Source organism: Mus caroli, unplaced genomic scaffold (genome assembly GCF_900094665.2).
Source record: "Mus caroli unplaced genomic scaffold, CAROLI_EIJ_v1.1 scaffold_17029_1, whole genome shotgun sequence".
NCBI classification, from domain to species: Eukaryota; Metazoa; Chordata; class Mammalia; order Rodentia; family Muridae; genus Mus; species Mus caroli.
The window spans coordinates 2,741-23,133 of NW_018391269.1; the positions used below are offsets into that span (position 1 = coordinate 2,741).

The 20,393-nt window shown below is 41.1% G+C and overlaps 1 protein-coding gene across 1 annotated transcript; it reads left to right on the plus strand.

The window, feature by feature from the left end:
* The first annotated feature begins 851 nt into the window (after window positions 1-851).
* Window positions 852-15,123, plus strand: LOC110289081 (killer cell immunoglobulin-like receptor 3DL1). The gene is given in 10 exon segments (XM_021155284.1): window positions 852-885; window positions 1,119-1,154; window positions 6,875-7,153; window positions 8,311-8,616; window positions 11,028-11,324; window positions 12,222-12,260; window positions 14,219-14,335; window positions 14,902-14,951; window positions 15,051-15,080; window positions 15,082-15,123. Coding segments are annotated over 10 exon segments (1,230 nt in total).
* The last annotated feature ends 5,270 nt before the right edge of the window (window positions 15,124-20,393 follow it).

Genomic DNA, 20,393 nt, shown 5'->3' on the forward strand with positions numbered 1-20,393 from the left:
CACTAGAAGTATCACATTTCCCAGTGACGCCTGCACCAGGGCCTCTAATCAACCCCCACTTTGGTCATTACTAAACACCTGTGCTCTGATAAAAATACTCACAGACACATGCACAGAATTTTAAAGTGAAATGTTTTAAAGAATTTGAATATTAGGTCATAAAACACAATTGAATTAAAGTTAAAACGCACTTGCCTTATCTCTCTGACTTTTAAACAGAAGTGCAATTTTATTACTCTAAATAACTAATCAATCAGCTATAATTACATAATTGTGACTTGAAACTGGATGAAGCACAGCATAATAATTTTGATTGACACATTAGTTTTGCTTTTGTAAGATGAAAGATATTCATTGAANACATCACGCATAGCACCACAGGAACCATTGATGCTCAGGTTTAGAAAGGAATAGAGTACATAAAAGGTTTTAGTATGTTAATCAAGTTCAAACATTTAGAACAAGAAGGTTTGGTCCAAGACATAATTTATTGTGGTCACAGAAAATGCTGTGTCTGAAGGACTAAAGTCTGAACATTTTCAGCAAGCTATGATCCTCCTAGACCACAATGAATCAGTGCATCTGTCTTGCAGCAAGAGACAGGGCCACAGACCAACAATCAGCTTGCTTGGGAGGCAAAGTCAGATGAATCTTTGAGCTCAAGGCAAGTATTTCCTACAAAGTGCCAGGACAGTCAGGGCGACACAGAAAACCTGTCTCAAAAAAGAGTGACCTTGGGGCTGAGCAAGAGTGTGATCTGTTGGTGAGCCTGGCTTCCTGTGGTCGCACAGCTCCTCTGAGACTCTTAGGACATCCGGTAGACTTTGTTCTGGCTCTGCTCCTTGCCAGCCATGCTGCTCTGGTTCCTCAACCTCATGTGTTCTGGTGAGTTCTGCTGAGGATGAAAAGTGTGAAATAACAGGGTAGAATTATCATCTTGGGAGGTGAGAATTGTCCGAAGCAGAAATCCTGGCTTCCATGGAGGGTGTTGGTGCATAAGGTCATATAAACAATGTGGGCTCTGATTCCACTGTTTAGAGGATGCACAGAAACTTCAGGTCTCTGAGGGTCAATCTACTGTGAAAGGAGATCTTGCATCATGAGGTTTTGTCTTCCAGGTTTCTTCCTAGTCCAGAGGATGTCAGCACACGTGGGTGAGTCCTTCCCTAAAACATGGAGTTATAGTCCATTTCCATAGATGGGTTTTATTCTGACAGGAGAGCAGGCAGTATGATTTTGGGGGGACAGGGGCTGGTGTGTGGAATTGGTGCTGAGTCTTTTGAACTGCAAAGGAAAGACTCTCCAATCCTGCCTCTCAGTCTGTCCTACATAATCCTGGGCTCTGTGCCTGGCAGAGTTGGATATTAACCTTTGATTGGATGAGCAAATTTTATGGTTTGGGGGGACAGTGTTTCTGTCTGTAGTCCTGGATATCCTACAACTCACTTAGTAGACCAGGATGGCCATGAACTCAGAAATGCACCTGCCTTTGCCACCCAAGTGCACTAGTTAAAAGCATGTGCCACAACACCAAATATATATTAAGCTGTTTTAATTTTTTTCTAAATCACTCTTTTTTTCTGTACTATTACCCAAAAGTCCCACACTTATTTGAGGTTTTGATATATTAATTTATTATGGATCATGTATGTGTTGCTCGACAAATTGTTTCGGGTATTAATTTTTCTTCAGACATTCCTTTTACTAATAAGATTTTTGTACCACTAGCACAGTATTGTAATGCCTTTCCTTGTCTTACTTTTGAAGAATCATTTCACCTTTTCTACGTGAAGATGTTTTCCTATAGCTCATTACCAGCCCTTTATTTCAGCTTGAAGAACTCCATGGCATTTCTGGACCGTTTGATGAGGAACTCTGTCTGCTAGAGGTTTTCTGACACAAGTTTCCCATACTTCATGTCTGTAAGACAGTTTGCTGCTGTCTCTAGTCAGACTTTTTCTTTTTCCCCCTTTCTCACTGAAAACATCATCCTGGTCTCTTGTGACTTGTAGGCTCAGAAAGTGGCCATTAGCTGTATTAGAAATCGTTATGTCTAATTATTCTTTGTCATGCAGATGCCAGGATCTCTTTTAATAATGTGCTCTGTAACCTTATTTATCTGGGTTGAATTTTTTTTGTGTCATCTTGGACCTGATCATTTCCATACTACTCATTGTTTAAAGAGTGTTCTCTATTTTTTCTCTAAATGAGTTTTCTGCTTATTTTTATAGACATTTTCTTCTTTTTCTTAGTATTTTACAAATTCTGTGAGAAATTCACACCCTATGTTTTAATTACATGCTTCCTCCTGCCTAAATTCTTAAGAAATATCTCTCCTATGCTCCCAAGTGAATGTCTGTTTTCCTTTACCCTCTAGTGATATTTAATGACTGATAATTTGTTATTTGTGTAGCATCAAAATATATGGTTGTTTTTCATCATTGTATTTTAATATACTTTCCATACTTAGAGGTGCAATTATATAACATCTTATCTAAGCTCACTTGTTCTTTTTTATTTAACAAATATGCTACAGAAACATTCTATTAAGTTTTTTAAAGTTTTATCTATTTATTTATTTATTTGGATTCCAGTCATTGCCCCTGCCTTGGTCCCCTCACCCACACTTCCTCATCCTGTTCTCCTCTCCCTTGCTTCTAAGAGGTGAGCCTCCCTCCCCAATGAGGCCTCCCCTTCCCTGGGGCCTTGAGTCTCTCAAGACTAAAGTCCATCTTGCTCCACCAAGGACTGGCCAGGCCTGCCTTGTGTGTGTCAGGGCCTACGGCTGCTCCTCTGCTTCTGGTTGGTGGCTCAGTCTCTGGGAGAGCCATGGGGTCTGGGTTGGTTGAGACTGTAGGTCTTCCTATGGAGTCACTCTCCCTTTCATCTTCTTCAATCCTTCCCCTAATTCTACCAGAGGGGTCCGGGACTCCAGTGAAAGGGTTGGGTGAGAGTATCTGCCTCTGTCTCAGGCAGCTGCAGGTAGGGCCTCTCAGCGGACAGCTATGCCAGGCTCCCTCTATAAATATGTGATAGCATCAGTAACAGTATCAGGCCTTGGTGCTCCCCATGAGATGGATCCCAACGTGGGCCAGTCATTGGATCGCCTTTTCTTCAGTCTCTTCTCCATGTTTGTCCCTGCAGTTCTTGTAGACAGGAACAATTGTGGGTCAGGAGTTTTGATGGTGGGTTAGTAACTCTGACCTGCCACTTGAGGTCCTCTCTATCTACTGGAGGTGGATGCTTTGAGTTCCCTCTTTTCAAAGTTGGGCACTTTGTCTGAGGTCATGCCCATTGAATCCTGAGCGTCTCTCACTTCCTGGGTCTTTGGTCTTTCTAGAGGTTCCCTTCCCTCCCCCCAGGGTGCTTATCTCCATTCATTCTCTAGGCTTTCTAGGCTTCTTTTCTTTCCCCTCATATATGATCCTGTTCCCCTTTTCCTTCTGCCCTCCTATACTGCTCCCTCCTTCACTTAGCCTCCAGTGATTATTCCCTTCCCCCTCCTAAGTGGAATTGAAGCCTCCTCACTTGCTCCTTTCTGCTTGTTACATTTATAATGGTCTGTAGGCTGTATCCTAGGTGTTCTGTACTTTTAGACTAATATCCACTTATAAGTGAGTACATATCATGCATGTCCTTTTGGTTCTGGGTTACCTCACTCAGGATAACATTTTATAGTTCCATCCATTTGCCTACAAAATTCATTATGCCCCTGTTTCTAATAGCTGTAAAGTATTCCACTCTGTAAATGAAACGCATTATCTGTATCCTTGCTTTGGTTGAGGAACATCTGGGTTGTTTCCAGCGTCTGGCTATTACAGACTTATAAGGCGTCTATGGACATGGTAGAGTACGTATACTTGTAGAATGGTGGGGCATTCTATGGCTATATGTCTAAGAGTAATATAGCTGGGTTTTCAGATAGACTATTTACAATTTTCTGAGGACCCCTCAGACAGATTTCCAAAGCAGTTGTACCAGCTTGCATTCCTACCAACAATGGAGGAGTGTTTTTCTGTCTCCACATCTTGGCCAGTATGTACTGTTACCTTTTTGATCTTAGCCATTTTGATTGGAGTGAGGTAGAATCTCAGGGTCATTTTGATTTGCATTTTTCTGATGGCTGAGGATTTTGAACATGTTTTAAATGTTTCTTGGACATGTGAGACTCTTTTGCTGTGAATTCTCCATTTAGCTATGCACCAAATTTTCAATTGGATTATTTGGTTTTCTGGAAGTTGACATCTTCATTTCTTCATATATTTTAGATATTAGCCTGCTGTAGGATGTGGGATTAGTGAAGATTTTCTTCCCAATCTGTAGGTTTCCTTTTTATCCTATGGACAGTATCTTTTGCCTCACAGATGCTTTTTAGTTTCCTGACATCCTATTTATCAATTGTTAATTTTAGAGCCTGAGCTACTGGTGTTTTATTTGGGAACTTTTCCCCTAAGCCAATGAGTTTGAGGCTCTTTCTCACCTTCTCTTCTATGAGAAGAGTGGTGGAGCTCAGGGAGGTGGGACAGGTCCTGTGTCAGCTGGGCTGTGCGGGTGTCCCAGCAGGTGTGTGTATTTGTGCTAGATTCTCACTTGTGTTTTTCCTTTGTGTCGTCCTCCTGGGAGGATCACAGGATGCCGCAGTTGGGCACATATGAGGCTGCTGATCTTTTAATTGTGTGTGTGTGTATGTGTGTACATGTACTATAGCACATTCTATCTCAAAGTCACCCAAGTGACCAAGTAAAGCTGTATTCCAAGGTTTCACATGTGTGGAGCCTTGGAACGGTGGTAAAACTACATGTCTGCATCTACCTTGTCACTAGCAGTGTAGAAGCATGAGTCAGTATGACAACTGTGGATGGAGACTGTCTTAGTTAGGGTTTTACTGCTGTGAACAGACACCATGACCAAGCCAAGTCTTATAAAAAACAACATTTAATTGGGGCTGGCTTACAGGTTCAGAAGTTCAGTCCATTATCATCAAGGTGGGAGCATAGCAGTATCCAGGCAGGCATGGTGCAGGAGGAGCTGAGAGTTCTATGTCTTCATCCAAAGGCTGCTAGTGGAAGACTGACTTTCAGGCAACTAGAGTGAGGATCTTATACCCACACCCACAGTGACACACCCATTCCAACCAGGTCACACCTATTCCAACAAGGCAACACCTCCAGATGGTACCACTCCCTGGTCCAAGGATATACAAACCATCACAGAGACTTATATGAGAATACAGAAAGAACAAATGTGTTCAAAACACTGCGTTCCTCCAGATTTCTTGGAGATTTTCTTCTTTGGAAAGTGCTATGGGATTTCTTGCTCTCACCCCTGAGTTCTTGAAAATTTACAAAGTAATCCCTCATCTGATAATTGTTATATATCTAGAGTTGATGAATGTGAATAAAAAACATTCATTTTCTGTTATCTAACAAAGAATTTCCCCCTAATCATCAGATATAATCCTTTTTGGGTTTTTTTGTTTTTTTTTTTATATATTTTATTAGGTATTTTCCACATTTACATTTCCAATGCTATCCCAAAAGTCCCCCATACCCTCCCCCTCCCCACCCCCCTACCCAACCACTCCCACTTTTTGGCCCTGGCATTCCTCTGTACTGGGGCATATAAAGTTTGCACAACCAATGGGCCTCCTTTACACTGATGGCTGACTAGGCCATCTTTTGATACATATGCAGCTAGAGTCAAGAGCTCCTGGGTACTGGTTAGTTCATAATGTTGTTCCACCTATAGGGTTGCAGATCCCTTTAGCTACTTGGGTACTTTCTCTAGCTCCTCCATTGGGGGCCTTTGATCCATCCAATAGCTGACTGTGAGCATCCACTTATGCGTTTGCTAGGCCCCCGGCATAGTCTCACAAGAGACAGCTATATTTGGGTCCTTTCAGCAAAATATTGCTAGTGTATGCAATGGTGTCAGCATTTGGAAGCTGATTATGGGATGGATCCCCAGATATGGCAGTCTCTAGATGGTCCATCCTTTTGTCACAGCTCCAAACTTTTTCTCTGTAACTCCTTCCATGGGTGTTTTGTTCCCAATTCTAAGAAGGGGCAAAGTGTCCACACTTTGGTCTTCGTTCTTCTTGAGTTTCATGTGTTTAGCAAGATATATCTTATCACTGAGAAGTGGATATTAGCCCGGAAACGTAGGATACCCAAGATATAATCCTTTTTGAATTGCAAATTTTATGACTAAATCTGCTTGACTATTAAATATTTATTGTAAGACTCTGGGTTAACAAATCTTAGCATACAAAGGTATACCATATTTATATAATAGTTAGGGAACACTGATTATTTGAAAATAACCTATTGTGATTTTTTAAAGAGGAATACAACACATACTAACATGCTCACCCCATAAAGCAAATCTATGACAGACCAAAAAATGATTGCATCAATGTCGTATTGGGTTATTCTGTGTGTTTACTGAGATTAATACTAGCTGTAGAGATGAGGGATTATTTACAGAAGAACGAAGAAACTCAAAGCATAACTAAATGCATACCTCAATATGGGTGTTTTTCATGAAGGGCAAAGCCATGGAACACCACACAACTTTCAGGCACTCGCCATGACTCAGAGATCTCCTCTTGGAGCTCAGCTGTCCTGGCTTCTTAATTATTTTATAGAGCTTAAAATGGACACAGGTAAATCATGCAAGTTTTAGCTTTACAGGAAATTTGAAGTTTATTTAACCTCCTAAGAGTCATGAGACCCTCAGCCTCTCTCATTAGAACAGGGATAGTTTAATTCAGAGAAAATTGTTATAGAAAGGACCCCAAAGAATTAAAAATTGTAGATTTAATTCTCAAGAATAAAGGGATCATTAAAAATTTACTCTGTTCCTCTTCTTGCAGGAAATCATGATAAACCATCCCTATCTGCCTGGCCAAGTTATATTGTTCCTCTGGGACAGAACGTGACTCTTACATGTGACTCTCATGGTAGATCTAACATATTCAAGCTGTACAAAGAAGAAGGGTCTCCAATCCATCAGTTACATGAGACTGCATTTCAGAAGAGCCTTGTCTTTGGTCCTCTGACCAGAGAACATGCGGGGACCTACAGATGCTTCCATCCTCAATACGCTAATGAATTGTCAGCACATAGTGAGCCTCTAAAAATCATAATTTCAGGTCAGAGTCCATATTTGGACTACCATTTCATACCCCTGATTCTCCCTACCCTAGAAATTCCAGAAAGAGTTTTAGTCAGTTTCATCATTATAGAGGAATGTTCAACAAAGAAAATTGAATATTATGCTGGGCATGATGTAATACCCATGTATATGTACTTTCTTGTACTAAAGGATTCTTGAGTTTAAAATAATTCAAGGAAAAATTGGGCTTTTAAGATGGATGTTTGAAACCAGAAAAGGTATCAAAAATTGACATCAGGGTAAGAGACTAAATTAGTCTGGGTCTGTAGAATTACAACTGTTAGTATGACAAAAATAATTAATAAAACAGTAGTTAGCATTAAAAAGCATTGGCAGAGACACTCTACTACTAACACTGGCAGTGATAAAAAGACTCCAAGTGCCAAGGACAAATAAGGCCTCTAGAAGATGAAAGGAAAAGATAATGAAAAATTTCTAGTGATTTGAGCAGTGACATGTCCCTGCAGAAACCTTCCTTATGACATTTGGCTTGTTTCAAAATTCTGATCTCCAGAATACATTTACTTTTTTTTAAGAATAGTATTTGTGATCATTTTCTGCATGTGATTGGAAATTAATAGAAAGATAGATATCAATGGGCATCTTAAAACCTAGAGAAGAGATGTCCAGAAAGAAGTAGGCCAGGATGCTGACTCACCAAAGTTTTGGAGAGGACAATGCTCATGAACATGAATGACAAGTGCCTGATATAAATTTGTATAAAAGAGATGATCAGAAGAGATTCTCTGTTAATCACACTCACTACTAAATACCATGTTTTTCCAAGGACTACAGTTGATCAAAAGTAGCACAAAGTGACTCATAAAAGAGCCTGAGATTAAGCTTCTCATGTTTCCTGCTCTCCCCAAACCTGGAAAGGGGCAATGGGATCCATGTTAGAATGGTTCAGAAGCTACATTCTCACAAGTCAATGGGAAAATATTGTGCTGCTGACAGAACCAAAGAATTGAGAAGGGGATTTAGAGACATGGAGGAGTCTGTTTACAAAGTTGACATAAGCACAGAAATGCACACAGGGTCACTGACAGGGAAAACAGGGTAATAAAGGGAGGACTATAGATTTTACAAAACATGGAGAATGTGATCAAGTCTGTGCAATGTCCTTATTTCTAGGAATCTACATGAAACCTTTCCTCTTGAATCTACAAAGTCCCCTGGTGAATTTAGGAGGGAATGTGACCCTGGAATGTCACTCAGAGAATATGTTTGATATATACATTTTGATTTCACACAGAATGGGAATAATCAAGAACTCTGTCCAAGTTTCTGCAGAATATCATGATAGTGGGTCATATGTCAGCTACTCAATAGGTCCCATGACACCTGAACTTGTTGGGACTTACACATGCTATGGTGCTAACAGTTACTACCTGTATGAATGGTCAGACCCCAGTGACCCCATTGACATCAAAATCACAGGTAAGAGAGTGCACACCTGTTCTTTACCCTCTTCCTGATGCATAATAGACATTGTGTAGTGTGGAAGCCTTGGGGCATCAGGTGGAAGATAACTGTGGGAAATTTAGAGAATAGAAGCCTTGGTGGGCATTTTACTGGCATAGACAATATAAACAGAGATACAAGGCCAGACAATTGGTTATTCTGTAAGACACCAATGCAGGGAAGTACAAAGGTGTCACAGGTAGAGATAAATATTCAGGGGTCAGGGGCCACTGGGTGAGCTTCATTTAACCAGAGAGAATGAGGTACTTCTACTTGCATTCAGACACTTGGGCAGAATTTTGTTTGGCTTCTACCTCTGTAAGAAATCTGCCAGAAGAACCATATATCATACCTCAGGTTAATTGCTTAGGTGGAGTGGTTCTTAATGAGACTTTAAGACTTTGCACAGGTGTAACCTAGCTTTGACAACTGTTTGACAATTCTTCCATTTTTTTTGATTCACCCACTATTAACCCCAGAAAACCATAGCCTTGGGTGATTTAATAGAGCTCCAATCACTGTCTATTGTCTACACATCCAAACTTTTTCAGTTCTTTTTCTGAAATTATTCAGACATTCTAGGATGGCTAAAATGAATCTAAGAAATTGTGCCCAGTGGTATATACATAATTGCATCATGGGAGAAGAGAGAGAGAGAGAGAGAGAGAGAGAGAGAGAGAGAGAGAGAGAGAGAGAGAGAGAGCGCTGAAAAAAAGAAAGCATGGCATGTGTAGAAAACCTATAAGAGAAAAACCTATAAAATCAAGAGCCTGGATGGAATATTTGCAAGTGCAAATGGAGAAATAATGGCAGATGTTGGATGTTTCAAAACAGGTCTGTGGAAGCACATGATATTATATACTCAGGCAATAATACACTGAGAGGAACAAGAGAGGGGCGAACTTCATGGTCCCTTCATGGTAGCAAACACTTTCATGAGATATTACATGCTTATTAAAGAGAGAGTAACATAGATAGCAAAAAGAGACAAGACAGAAAAGGAATAACTGAAAATAAATCAGTTTCTAGATTTTTAATATGCACTAAATAGTTAAGTTTTAAATGATGAAATTATGGAGTAATTTGAATGGAGAAAGGTTATCAGAGAGNGATGGAAAANCAGGTGGAATGTATATGTCATCAAGGAAGAAATGAGCGGGAGGGAAAGGACCGGCAAAGGGGTCACAAGGGNGGGATGGAAATAAAATGAACAAAATGAACTTTTAGAGGAGGTCATGATGAAGATATTTAATTTGCATGCTAATTAAGATAAAATCATATGTAACTCAAATTAAATGCATCAATGTGCAAAACAATTGAAAAAGATGAAGGTGTATAAAACAACAGTTAGAAAAAATAAAGAGACTGGTAAATGTTGAGAGACAATAAAAAATATTTGCCTAAACATATTCAATATTAAACATACACAGAAACACACAAAAACACACACCACCACCACCACTACCACCAAAGAACAACAATTAAAAAGCAATTTAATTGTCATTTAACTTCAAAAACTAAAANATATTTTAAAGAAGTATAAAAATACCTTATGTACACATAAAAATATTTCATANATCCAGTGTTAGATAAAATTCATATATATTAACAAAAGACATACTTTCAAAAACAGATGGAATGAAATAATAGCAATAGAGGTAAAAACTGTCAAAAATCAAAAGTAGGGAGAAAATGTTTGAGTACCACAGTTAGATCAGAGTCAAAGTATGACTCTATAGACAGAGGGATGGCAGAGAGAGAGTGTGAGAAATTGAGTGGAGAAGTAGAGAGTTGGAGGCAGGGAGATTGCTGAGAAGGACAGATCAAAAATTTGAGAGGGAGGAGTGAACACTAAGAAGTGAATGAACAGGGGAAGTGAACGAACAGGGATAAGAATCTAGAACTCATTAAAATGAAATATGGGCGCTGAAGATATTGTTCCACAACTGATGGCTTCAGGTGCAGGAGAGGAAGGGGAAGGAGCCAATGATATTTAAGGGTGTGACACTGGGAATTTGACCGTTCTCCAATGAGTGCATAGATAACAAAGTTGGACTTTTTACCTTTTAGATTTTTCCTATTTTTGTTTCTTTTATTTTTATTTCATANTTTTGGGGAGGGAGGTCACAAGAGTGAGGAAATTAGTATAGAAGGGCTGGGAGATGAATGTGATGTGGGTGCNTGATGTGAAATTCTGAAGGAAAAATAGTATTAAAGATAGACAGGGAACATGGAGTTGGGTGAGGAGAAGGAAAGATGGGTAAGAGGGTTGCATGTGAGAGGAGCGGGGGAGAAGAAGAGCTCTATAAAATATATCTTATGAAATTATCAAAGCAATCAACAAAAAAGTAGTCAGACCTTCTAAGAGACTGTGTCTTCTCTTCCAGGTGTATACAAGAAACCTTCTCTGTCAGCCCTGATGGGCCCTGTGCTGATGATGTCAGGAGAGACCATGACCCTGTCTTGCATCTCTGACCATCAGTTTGACACGTTCCATATGTCCAGGGAAGGGGTGCCTCAGGGACAGGGGATGCCTGCAGTGCAGAGCCACAGTGGTAAATTCGAGGCAAAATTCCTTCTTAGTCCAACGATCCAAAAAGGGAACTATAGATGCTATGGCTCTTTCAGGAACTCTTCCCATGTGTGGTCCTCCCCAAGTGACCCCTTGTACCTTCCTGCCAAAGGTAAGACTGTCTCATATATATCTCATGTCCGGTAATTAATGAGACCCTGAGGCTAGGCCATTCCTGAGAACCATCCTACTGATGGGGAGGAAATACTTAAATACGTATACATATACATGTATACACATTCATGTACATATGCAACATATATACGTAAATGCCTATGCATCATATACATATACAAATGCATATGTATTTGCATATCAATCATATACTAATACATATATGTGTATACATACACACACACATATATATATATATACATATAAAACAAAAATTGAGTCATCAATATTAATACAAGTGTGTACACAGAACCCTCCTTAACAATTATAATTGAAGAAAAAGATGCTTTCAACTTAAGAATATTGGGATGTTAAAAGAAACCTGTAAGAAAGGGTAAGAGGAAAACACTGAGGAAATGAAATGGAGTGACAAAGGGATATAACTATATTTCCATTAAAAACATTTAAAGAAGAGATGAAGTTTAAGTGAAGGTATTACAAAATGATAGACAGGGAACTTGCCAATAAATCCTTATCTTGTCAGCCAGACACATTTGGTATCTGTGTATCCAGACAGATATAGGCAGGAGTCAGGCCAGTCTTATGAGGAATAAGGTTGGGATCAGCTTGGGTAGATCTGAGATTGTACAGCACTTCTGCTCACATAGAGCTCTCCACAGTATTTCTATTATCTCAGTACAATTTGAAATCCAAGGACTCATTTCCTTTAAGCAAACCACATAAGGCATCTTATACCTTTAAATGCTCAGCACTAAGTAGTGAGGTAGTACTGGTCATGGTCCAATCTCAAAGGACATTCCATCAGAGGATGACAGACAGCGCCACTGACCAGCTCTTGTTCCCTCTCCTGTCCCCTTCTCTACTAAATTCACAGGAAACTGCCCTGCATGCACAGAAGCAGACACCAAAACAAGTGAGTAAATGACTCCACTTCTCTCTTGTAAAAACATGGTTACCAAAACTTCTTTGGGTTCATGTTTTGGCTCCGTTGCCTCAAGGCTCTTTAGTCTTATCCTGGTCATCTCCATTCTCTGATTCTTAAACTCTGAAACATCGAAGGTTGTTTAGGAGCAGTGTGGACCCTATAGGGACTGCTCATCTCTCACTCCTGAACCTAAGATCTCCTGTAATTGAAAAAGAGAGTAAATTGTACTCTCTTCCTCAAAACAATGGATGACTCCTGGAGAGAAGATGATGGGGCCTTTAAAAGGGAAGCAGACAGAAGGAAAATTTTATAAAAATCCAACCTATGGTGGGATACACTTGATTTCACTTTTCCCCTTAAAGAGAATTAAGCATTTGGTTCAAGGGTATTGCAGATGTAAACTGAGCACTGTTACCAATCTGAGATTAAGATACTGAACACAGGGTCTGCACTGCTGGTCCTACAGCTTTTGGCCCCTGGGTATACTGCCCTGATATTCTTGGATGTAGCCTTCTGCTGGAGAATGCTCAGCTTACAAGTAACAACATTCCTAAAGCTGTCACTTCTCCTAACATTTATCAATTGCCTATAACTCCTTTTGTATAGGTTGGATTCCACGTGCACCTCTCCTCTCCATGCTGTAATTTTCTCTAGCTTGAACTTGGACTGGTCTTGGTCACTGTGACGCCTTTTTATGAAGTTCATACATGCAACTACCCTGCTGTGTCCACAAGACAGTTTCCTTGTATTTATTCATGGCCTTTTGTGCAATCTCATCTCCTATCTCTTTCACAAGATCCCTGAATATACAGAAAAGATGTGATATAAACATCACATTTAGGGTCAAGATTTCTCTAGTCCCTTACTCTCTATAACTTTTCCAGTTGTGTATATCTATAAATAACCACCTGTCACAAATACAAGCACTTCTGCTGAGAGTTAAGAAACTCACTAATATACATGTCTAATTGTTGTATGCCTGCTCGTGGCCTACATGAAGCGGGTACATCTGGAAGGCAGGCTGGGGCTGAAGGAAACTTAGACTGCGAGAGAAATTAATGGAAACCAAGACACGTTTTCTGTTCAAGGCCTGCAAGTTTACTAAGAGACCATGCTTATAAGGGGAAATGCCCACCCCCCCTTCCCCCCCCCTCCCCCGGCTTGGAGCCATTGTAAGCACTTGGTTGCCAGGCTGATTGCCTATTCAGGAATGTCTCAGGAAGACAGGTTCAGCCTCTAGGCAGGTAGCAGAAGAGCAGGGCAGTTGTCACTTCACAAAGGAGCCAGTCAAGTCAGAAAGCTGCACCACAGGTGGCCCCATCTTAGTGGCAACATGGTCTGTACCAGCCAGCTTCAGGTTGGGGGAGGCTACATCTAATCATAAGTCATTAGGATTCAGTGAAATACTGTTGTGTCTGGCCAGCGGACCACATGTCTGGGTTCTAGTCTGGAAAGGCATCTTAGAAACCTGGAAGAGAAGAGGGGCTAGGCGGCACGAGATAAAGACGGAACCAAGACCTGGCTCTGCTCAAGGTTCCATTTTACTATTTAGACACTCCGTTAGGAAGGAGGGGGAGGGGCCCGATTCCTGCCAAATAATCTTGGAGTAAGGTTGCAGGTGAACACATGATGGCTTTGGAACAGCAAAGCAACAGGTTCCAGCACTGGGCATGGCAGAACAATTGAGCAGTAAGCTCCACCACTGAGCAAGCAGGTTTCAGGCTGAGGGAGTGGGGGAGGTTACAAAATACTATATGCAAATAAAGAATATATTTATATACTGTATTTATATTATAATAATATAAATAGAAGTACTAGGTTCTCCATCTTGTCCTTTAATGCTAAATAAATATATTAATTATCTGTCAATTAATAAATATTATGCAATGTAACAAAATGAGGATCCTAAGATTTACCTCTGAATTGGGTTAACATCTTTCTCCCAGATAACTACAAGAACCTGCATGTTCTAACTGGGCTCTTCGTGACCATGGTCCTTGTCGTCATCATCATCCTTTATTCTTGTTACTTTTCCAAACAGAATAAGTCTCAGAAACAAGCAGGTAGGTGTCATTTATGTAGAATGATAAGTAATGGAGGTATCATGGTGTGTATTTTTCCCTTACAAAAGGAAATTTAGCACACGATAAGGAAAACTAAGACTGTGCTTTCTAGAGAAAGCAACAGAGCTCTTGTACTTTTTCTCAGCTCTCAGAACACAGGCAAAAATCTCAATGTGCCTTCTGCCTCTTCATATCCAAGGCATAGACTTGTATATAGGGAAGGTCTTGTGTGTGTGTGTGTGTGTGTGTGTGTGTGTGAGAGAGAGAGAGAGAGAGAGAGAGAGAGAGAGAGAGAGAGAGAGAAAGAGAGAGAGAGAGATGGGTGGGTAGGTGGGTGAAAGGGGAGGTGGAGGGAGAGAGATAGACTGTGGTAAAGAGAGAATTGTGAGTGTGGAGCAAGAGAGGGATGGGGCTCTGAACAGAGAGAGGCAGACTTTAGAGTCTGCTCTGTGGCAGGTGAGGAGCTATGGGTTTTACTGCACATCTCAAGTACACTGGATTTGAAATGACAGTGCTGGACTATTTCACTACTTGTTTTTAATTTCTCCTGTCCCCTAAAAATGCAGCAGCCAGCATGGAACAAGAGTTTGAAGTTAAAAAAACAATAAACAGACAGGTAGGTCTTCCTGAGCATGTCATCTTCTGCCTAGTCTAATATCCCCTCATACTCTGCAATAATACATGCATACATCATTTAACATTTACTGCTTTCTAGGACATTGAAGGGCAAGAAGGACAGGAGGTGACATACACAGAACTTGAGCAGAGAATCTTCAACCAAAACTTGATGCCTCCCATTTCCAGAATTTCTGAGTCTTCTGCAGATACCATTGTGTACATGGAAATTATGAAATGATAAACTGAGATCAAAGAATGTCTGCACCCTCTGAGTTCTCAAAAAAAGATCTAAGGAAGTCTTTTGTGGAAAACAGAGCCTTTTCACCAACAAGGGCTGTTTGATGCAGTGAAATAACAGTTGGAATATGAAGGCAGAAATCCTTAAATTTGGGATTATCCTTTCTTATTCCAATATAATTCTTAATGTAGCTTACTGATACATAAAAAGACTATGGTCCTCACTGACAGCTGGACAGAAATCATATTCTATTTATTAGCCCATGGTTCCCTACTTATTCCCTTATTTCAGACCTCTACAATGTAACCAACTATATTTTTAGATCGACTTGAAGCTGCATGCTGTTTGTCTTATAATTCCATACCAACAAAGTTTCATTCTGCTTATTAGCATAGATTTCCAATATATAGTTATGCTGTACAACATAATGTATCTCAGAGCAATCATGTGTGTGTTTGTGAGTGTGTGTGTGTGCGCGTGCGTGTGTGTATAAAATTTTCTCACTCAATTACCCTACCTTGACTCTGTACCGCTCCTAACATCCTTCCAGAAGCCTGTTCTTAACTCTGGACTTAACATATACTGTTGTGTGTTCTCCAGGTGCTATTTGTTAAAGTCTCCTCCTACCAGGAGCATGTACCCTAACTCCCAGAGTTCACACAAGACATAAAAACCACAAGGAGCTATCCTACTAGAACAGGAGACTCAATAGTCACCTGAACACAATGACACTTAGGCCAAAAGACGGGGTGGGGGACAAAACCAAGGGAAGAACATCCAAAAACCACCCATCTAATAAAGATAAACTCAGAAATCAGCACCTAAACCTAATTAACCACAAAACCTAGATGACTAGAGGCAACATGAGAACACAATGATATCCAGAGCAAATAGCACCCCCAGAGCCCAGATATCCTACTACAGCAAACCTTGGATAGGTCAACACAGCAGAACCAGATGAAAATGACCTTAAATACAATCTTATGAAGATGATAAAGACATCTAAAGAGGAAATAAATTCCTTAAAGACATACAAAAATACAATCAAATAGGTGAAGTAAGTGGGAAAAAATTTTATGACCTGAAAACGGAAATAGATGTCATAAAGAAAACACAAACTGATGGAATCCTGAAGATGGAAAGCTAGGTATGTGATCAGAAGCTTCAAATGCAAGCATCACCAACAGAGTACAATATACAGAAGATTGAATCTCAGGCATAGAAGGTTAAATAGAAAAAAACTGATAAGTCAGTCAAAGAAAGTCCTACTTCTTGCAAAGGAGTGGTATAGGCAAGTGATAGCAACTGGAAGAAGAAGGATTGGGTTTAAAATATGAACAAGTAAAAATTGCAGAGCTGGGGTGGAGGCACATGCTTCTAATACCAGCACCAGAGAGGTTGAGGCAGGAGAATCAGGAGTTTAAAGTCATTCTTGGCTATATAACATGTTTGATGTCAGCCTGCGGTACATGAGACCCTGTGTCACAACAACAACAAAAGCAGCAGCAGTAGGAACAGCAAAAATGTAAAGTTTCGACATTAATGTGATGTTACCCCATACCAACTATGCAGGATGGCATGGTGTCCTCACATTTGTATGTTGAAAGTTTATCCCTTGTTGGCGTGGAGTGTGATCTTATTCAAAAATAGGGATGTTGAATTTGTAACTAACATAGTTAAAATGAAGTGACATTGGCATACAGTGAATGCCTAATCTGATAAGGCTGGTGATTCCATGAGAAAAACTTCGGAACCAAAGCAAACTTAAAGCACTCACAGGGTATGCATATGTCACACAACAGTACTCATACAACATACACAGGCACACACACCAAACCTCACAGCACACACACACCATGCACAGGCACACAGCAGACACACAGAAAGACAGACAGACAGACAGATAGACAGACAGACACACCACAAATAGGTATACAGCACAGGCACACACACACAGGCAGACACACATGCACATCATGCACAGGCACACAGCACAGACACACACACACACACACACACACACACACACACACACACATCTCACAGCTCACACACATCATACACAGAACACCACACACATGAGAGAGAGAGAACCAGAACACTCTGTGCACAAAGAAGAGAGCAGCGAGGCAGTCACCTGAGGTCATGTTAAAGTCCTGACCATGCTGACACTGAGGGCCATGTTCATGTCTGTGGGCTGATCAGATTTGGCCCTACCCCTTGCTTAGGCAGAGCAGGAAAATTGTCCCACCCCTCATAGCTGCAGTACTCCAGAGAGATGGATCCACACCTTCTCTGGGCATCACAATAAAACTGGTGCTGGTCATAGGTAACACTGCTCAGAGGGTTTCAGCAAGAGAGAATTGGACCTGCTCACTGACAGCTGTGCAGCAGCACAGCCTACCCTGCCCCTACCTGCACTTCTGCAGCAGTCAGGAAAGCAGACACTATTCTCTGTTGGACATTTGGGTATATGGATGTGGAGGAGACAGTCCTGCCCCTTGCTGTCTGTGGCAAGCAGGAGAGCTGGTAGCACCCCTTGCCTGGGCAGCATGGGAGAGCTGGTCCCTTCCATTGCCAGCTGCAGCACTCGGGAGAGTGAGCCCTACCTGAACCGCACAGTAGAACTGACCCTGGTGGAAGGAGGGTATAAGTGAGACCACCCTTAGAGTCACAAGACCCTGCTTCCTCCCTGCTCTCTTCATCAAAAGCCCTGAGAAGCCCTATCTGATTTTATTCTCAGAACAAAAATGAGCCTAGAAAGAAAAATTCCCAGCCCCACATCCAGAGACCTCCTTCTTAAAACCATTGTATGGGAAGGCATGACTTCTGAATCCAGACTTGCTTGCTAGGCTCTTCAAGAGGAACAACATGATATGTGGATTGTGGCAACCAGATATAGGAACCTTATCATACCAGATTTCATCCGTGGCTCAGGCATTTGTAGCAGCAGTGAAAACAGAAGGAATCTGCTTCAAATGTGGAGAGGCAAGACATTGGAGTGATGAATGCCCGCAAAACTCTCTCCCCATAACAGATTCTAATTGCAGTAAGAAAATCTGCCCTTGCTTCAGAAAAGGTTTTCACTAGAGGAAATACTGTACTGCTGTATATGATAAGGATGTTAAGACACTGGAGCCTTTAAACTTCAGACAAAGAAGCTCTCAGCCCTGACACTAAGAGGGACAACTACTCCCATAGAAGCCTTATAGGTATCCAGCATCTCAAAAGACTTTCATCCAAAATTAATCATTAAAATAGATAATAAACCATTCAAGTCCCTAATTGATACTGGAGCAAACAGGACAATTTCAATACAGCAAGAGATCCCACATGACTGGCAACTGATCCCCGAACCCCAACTCATAGGCATAGGGGGTACCTCTCATGCATTCAGTACCCAAAAAGCCTACAGGTGGAGCTACAAGCCACATATGGCCCCTGATGGCTCAAGTAGCCACCAGTATTCTAGGGAGAGTTATCTTCCAAGCCTTAGATGTAGTTCTTACCACCCAACCAGAAAGAGACCACATTACCATAGAGGACATTACCTATAAAGATAATATGCAAGGAGACCCTAAAATCCCTCCTCCAAATCACCCCCAAATCTAGGGGCCATTGTCGGATATAGTACTCCCTGCCTTGATTGGCTTTTTGGTGAAGCCATCTGGGTCCCACAGTGGTCTCTATCAAGGGAGAAGCTTAGAGCCCTCACATAGCTGGTAAAAGAACAGCTGTTTCTATATCTCTGCCCCTTCCACAGTCCATGGGATACCCCTGTGTTTGGTATTAAAAAGGAGCTCAGGGGTGGAGATTATTACAAGATATGAGAGCAATTAACAAAACCATGGGAGTCTGGGGCTCCCCACAAAGAGGGATACCCCATATCTCAGTCATCCCTGCCAACGTTCCCCTATTAGCAATAAACATAAAAAATGCTTTTTTTCCCATCCTTTTCCATCCCTGAGACTGTGAACGCTTTGCATTCTCAGTACCCCCCATTAACCACTCTGGCCCCACCTCACAATATGAATGGACTGTTCTCTCACAGGGAAAGGCTAACAGTTCAACCATTTGTCAGGAGGCTGTAGCCACTGCATTGAAACCCTATTTAGACAAAGGATAGAAGAAGAGGAGGAGGAGGCAGAGGAAACACTACATCCAGAAGGACAACAAGATCTCCCAGGCCATGTGCCCTCCACAAGCCCCCTCTCCTCCATTCTCTTGGCTGTTTTTGTCATTCTTCATGCTAGCTTTGCTACTGCCCAGACTCTCTCTAGCCTTCCCAACACCTACCACTAGAGATTCTCTGCTAGAGATATCTACAATGGACACAACAAAGTTATCGAGACCTAGGACTGTCTACTGGAAGGAAGTCAAAACAGGACTGAGATCCCTCTAAACTCAGATTCCACCTCCAGAATCCCCAGACCTTTTCTCTGATTTCCTCACCAAATGGCTATTCCAGCCTTTTACTCTGAGGTAAAGTCTGTCTCTGTCACTGAGGTGAGTTTCATGTATGCAGTAAAACATTGGATCCTCTTTATGTCTCCAGTCTCTTAGTCTATATCTATTGATTGGGGAATTAAGTCCAATGATATTAAGAGATATTAAGGAAGAAAGACTGTTGCTTCCTGTTACTTTTTGTTGTTAGACAACCTGAGCTTACTCCAAGATTCATTTTATATCACCTTACTGTTATGACCAACAGTATCTAGTTTTACCCTGGGTCCCTGGTCTATCTAGTCTCTGGTCTTGGTCACCAAAGCAGTGTCAGGTGTAGGTCCCATCTGTTGGAGTGGGCCTTATGTCACTTCAGATGTTGGTTGTTGCTCCACAGGACTATGCCACAGATGCCCTGGCATATTTTACAGGCAGGACCACAATGTATATCCAAGCAATTCTGGCTGGACTGATGTTTGCATTTCTCTATTGGAGCTTGAAGAGTACATTCCTGTACCTAAAACATTCATCCTGCCTGACAACCTAGAGGCAAGTCTTCTGGGAAAGAGAGAAAAGAACCCCTGGCATTTAATCCTTTACTTGGAATGTTTGGGAAATGCATCTGAGTGCCACAGAATTCAGTCCAAGTATAAATACCATATTCTTTACAAAATGCCCCTGAATAATCAGACACCATATTCTCTATGAAGGAGCACCGTTTACACAGTTTGAATTGCTCACTTTACACTGAGCATCAAT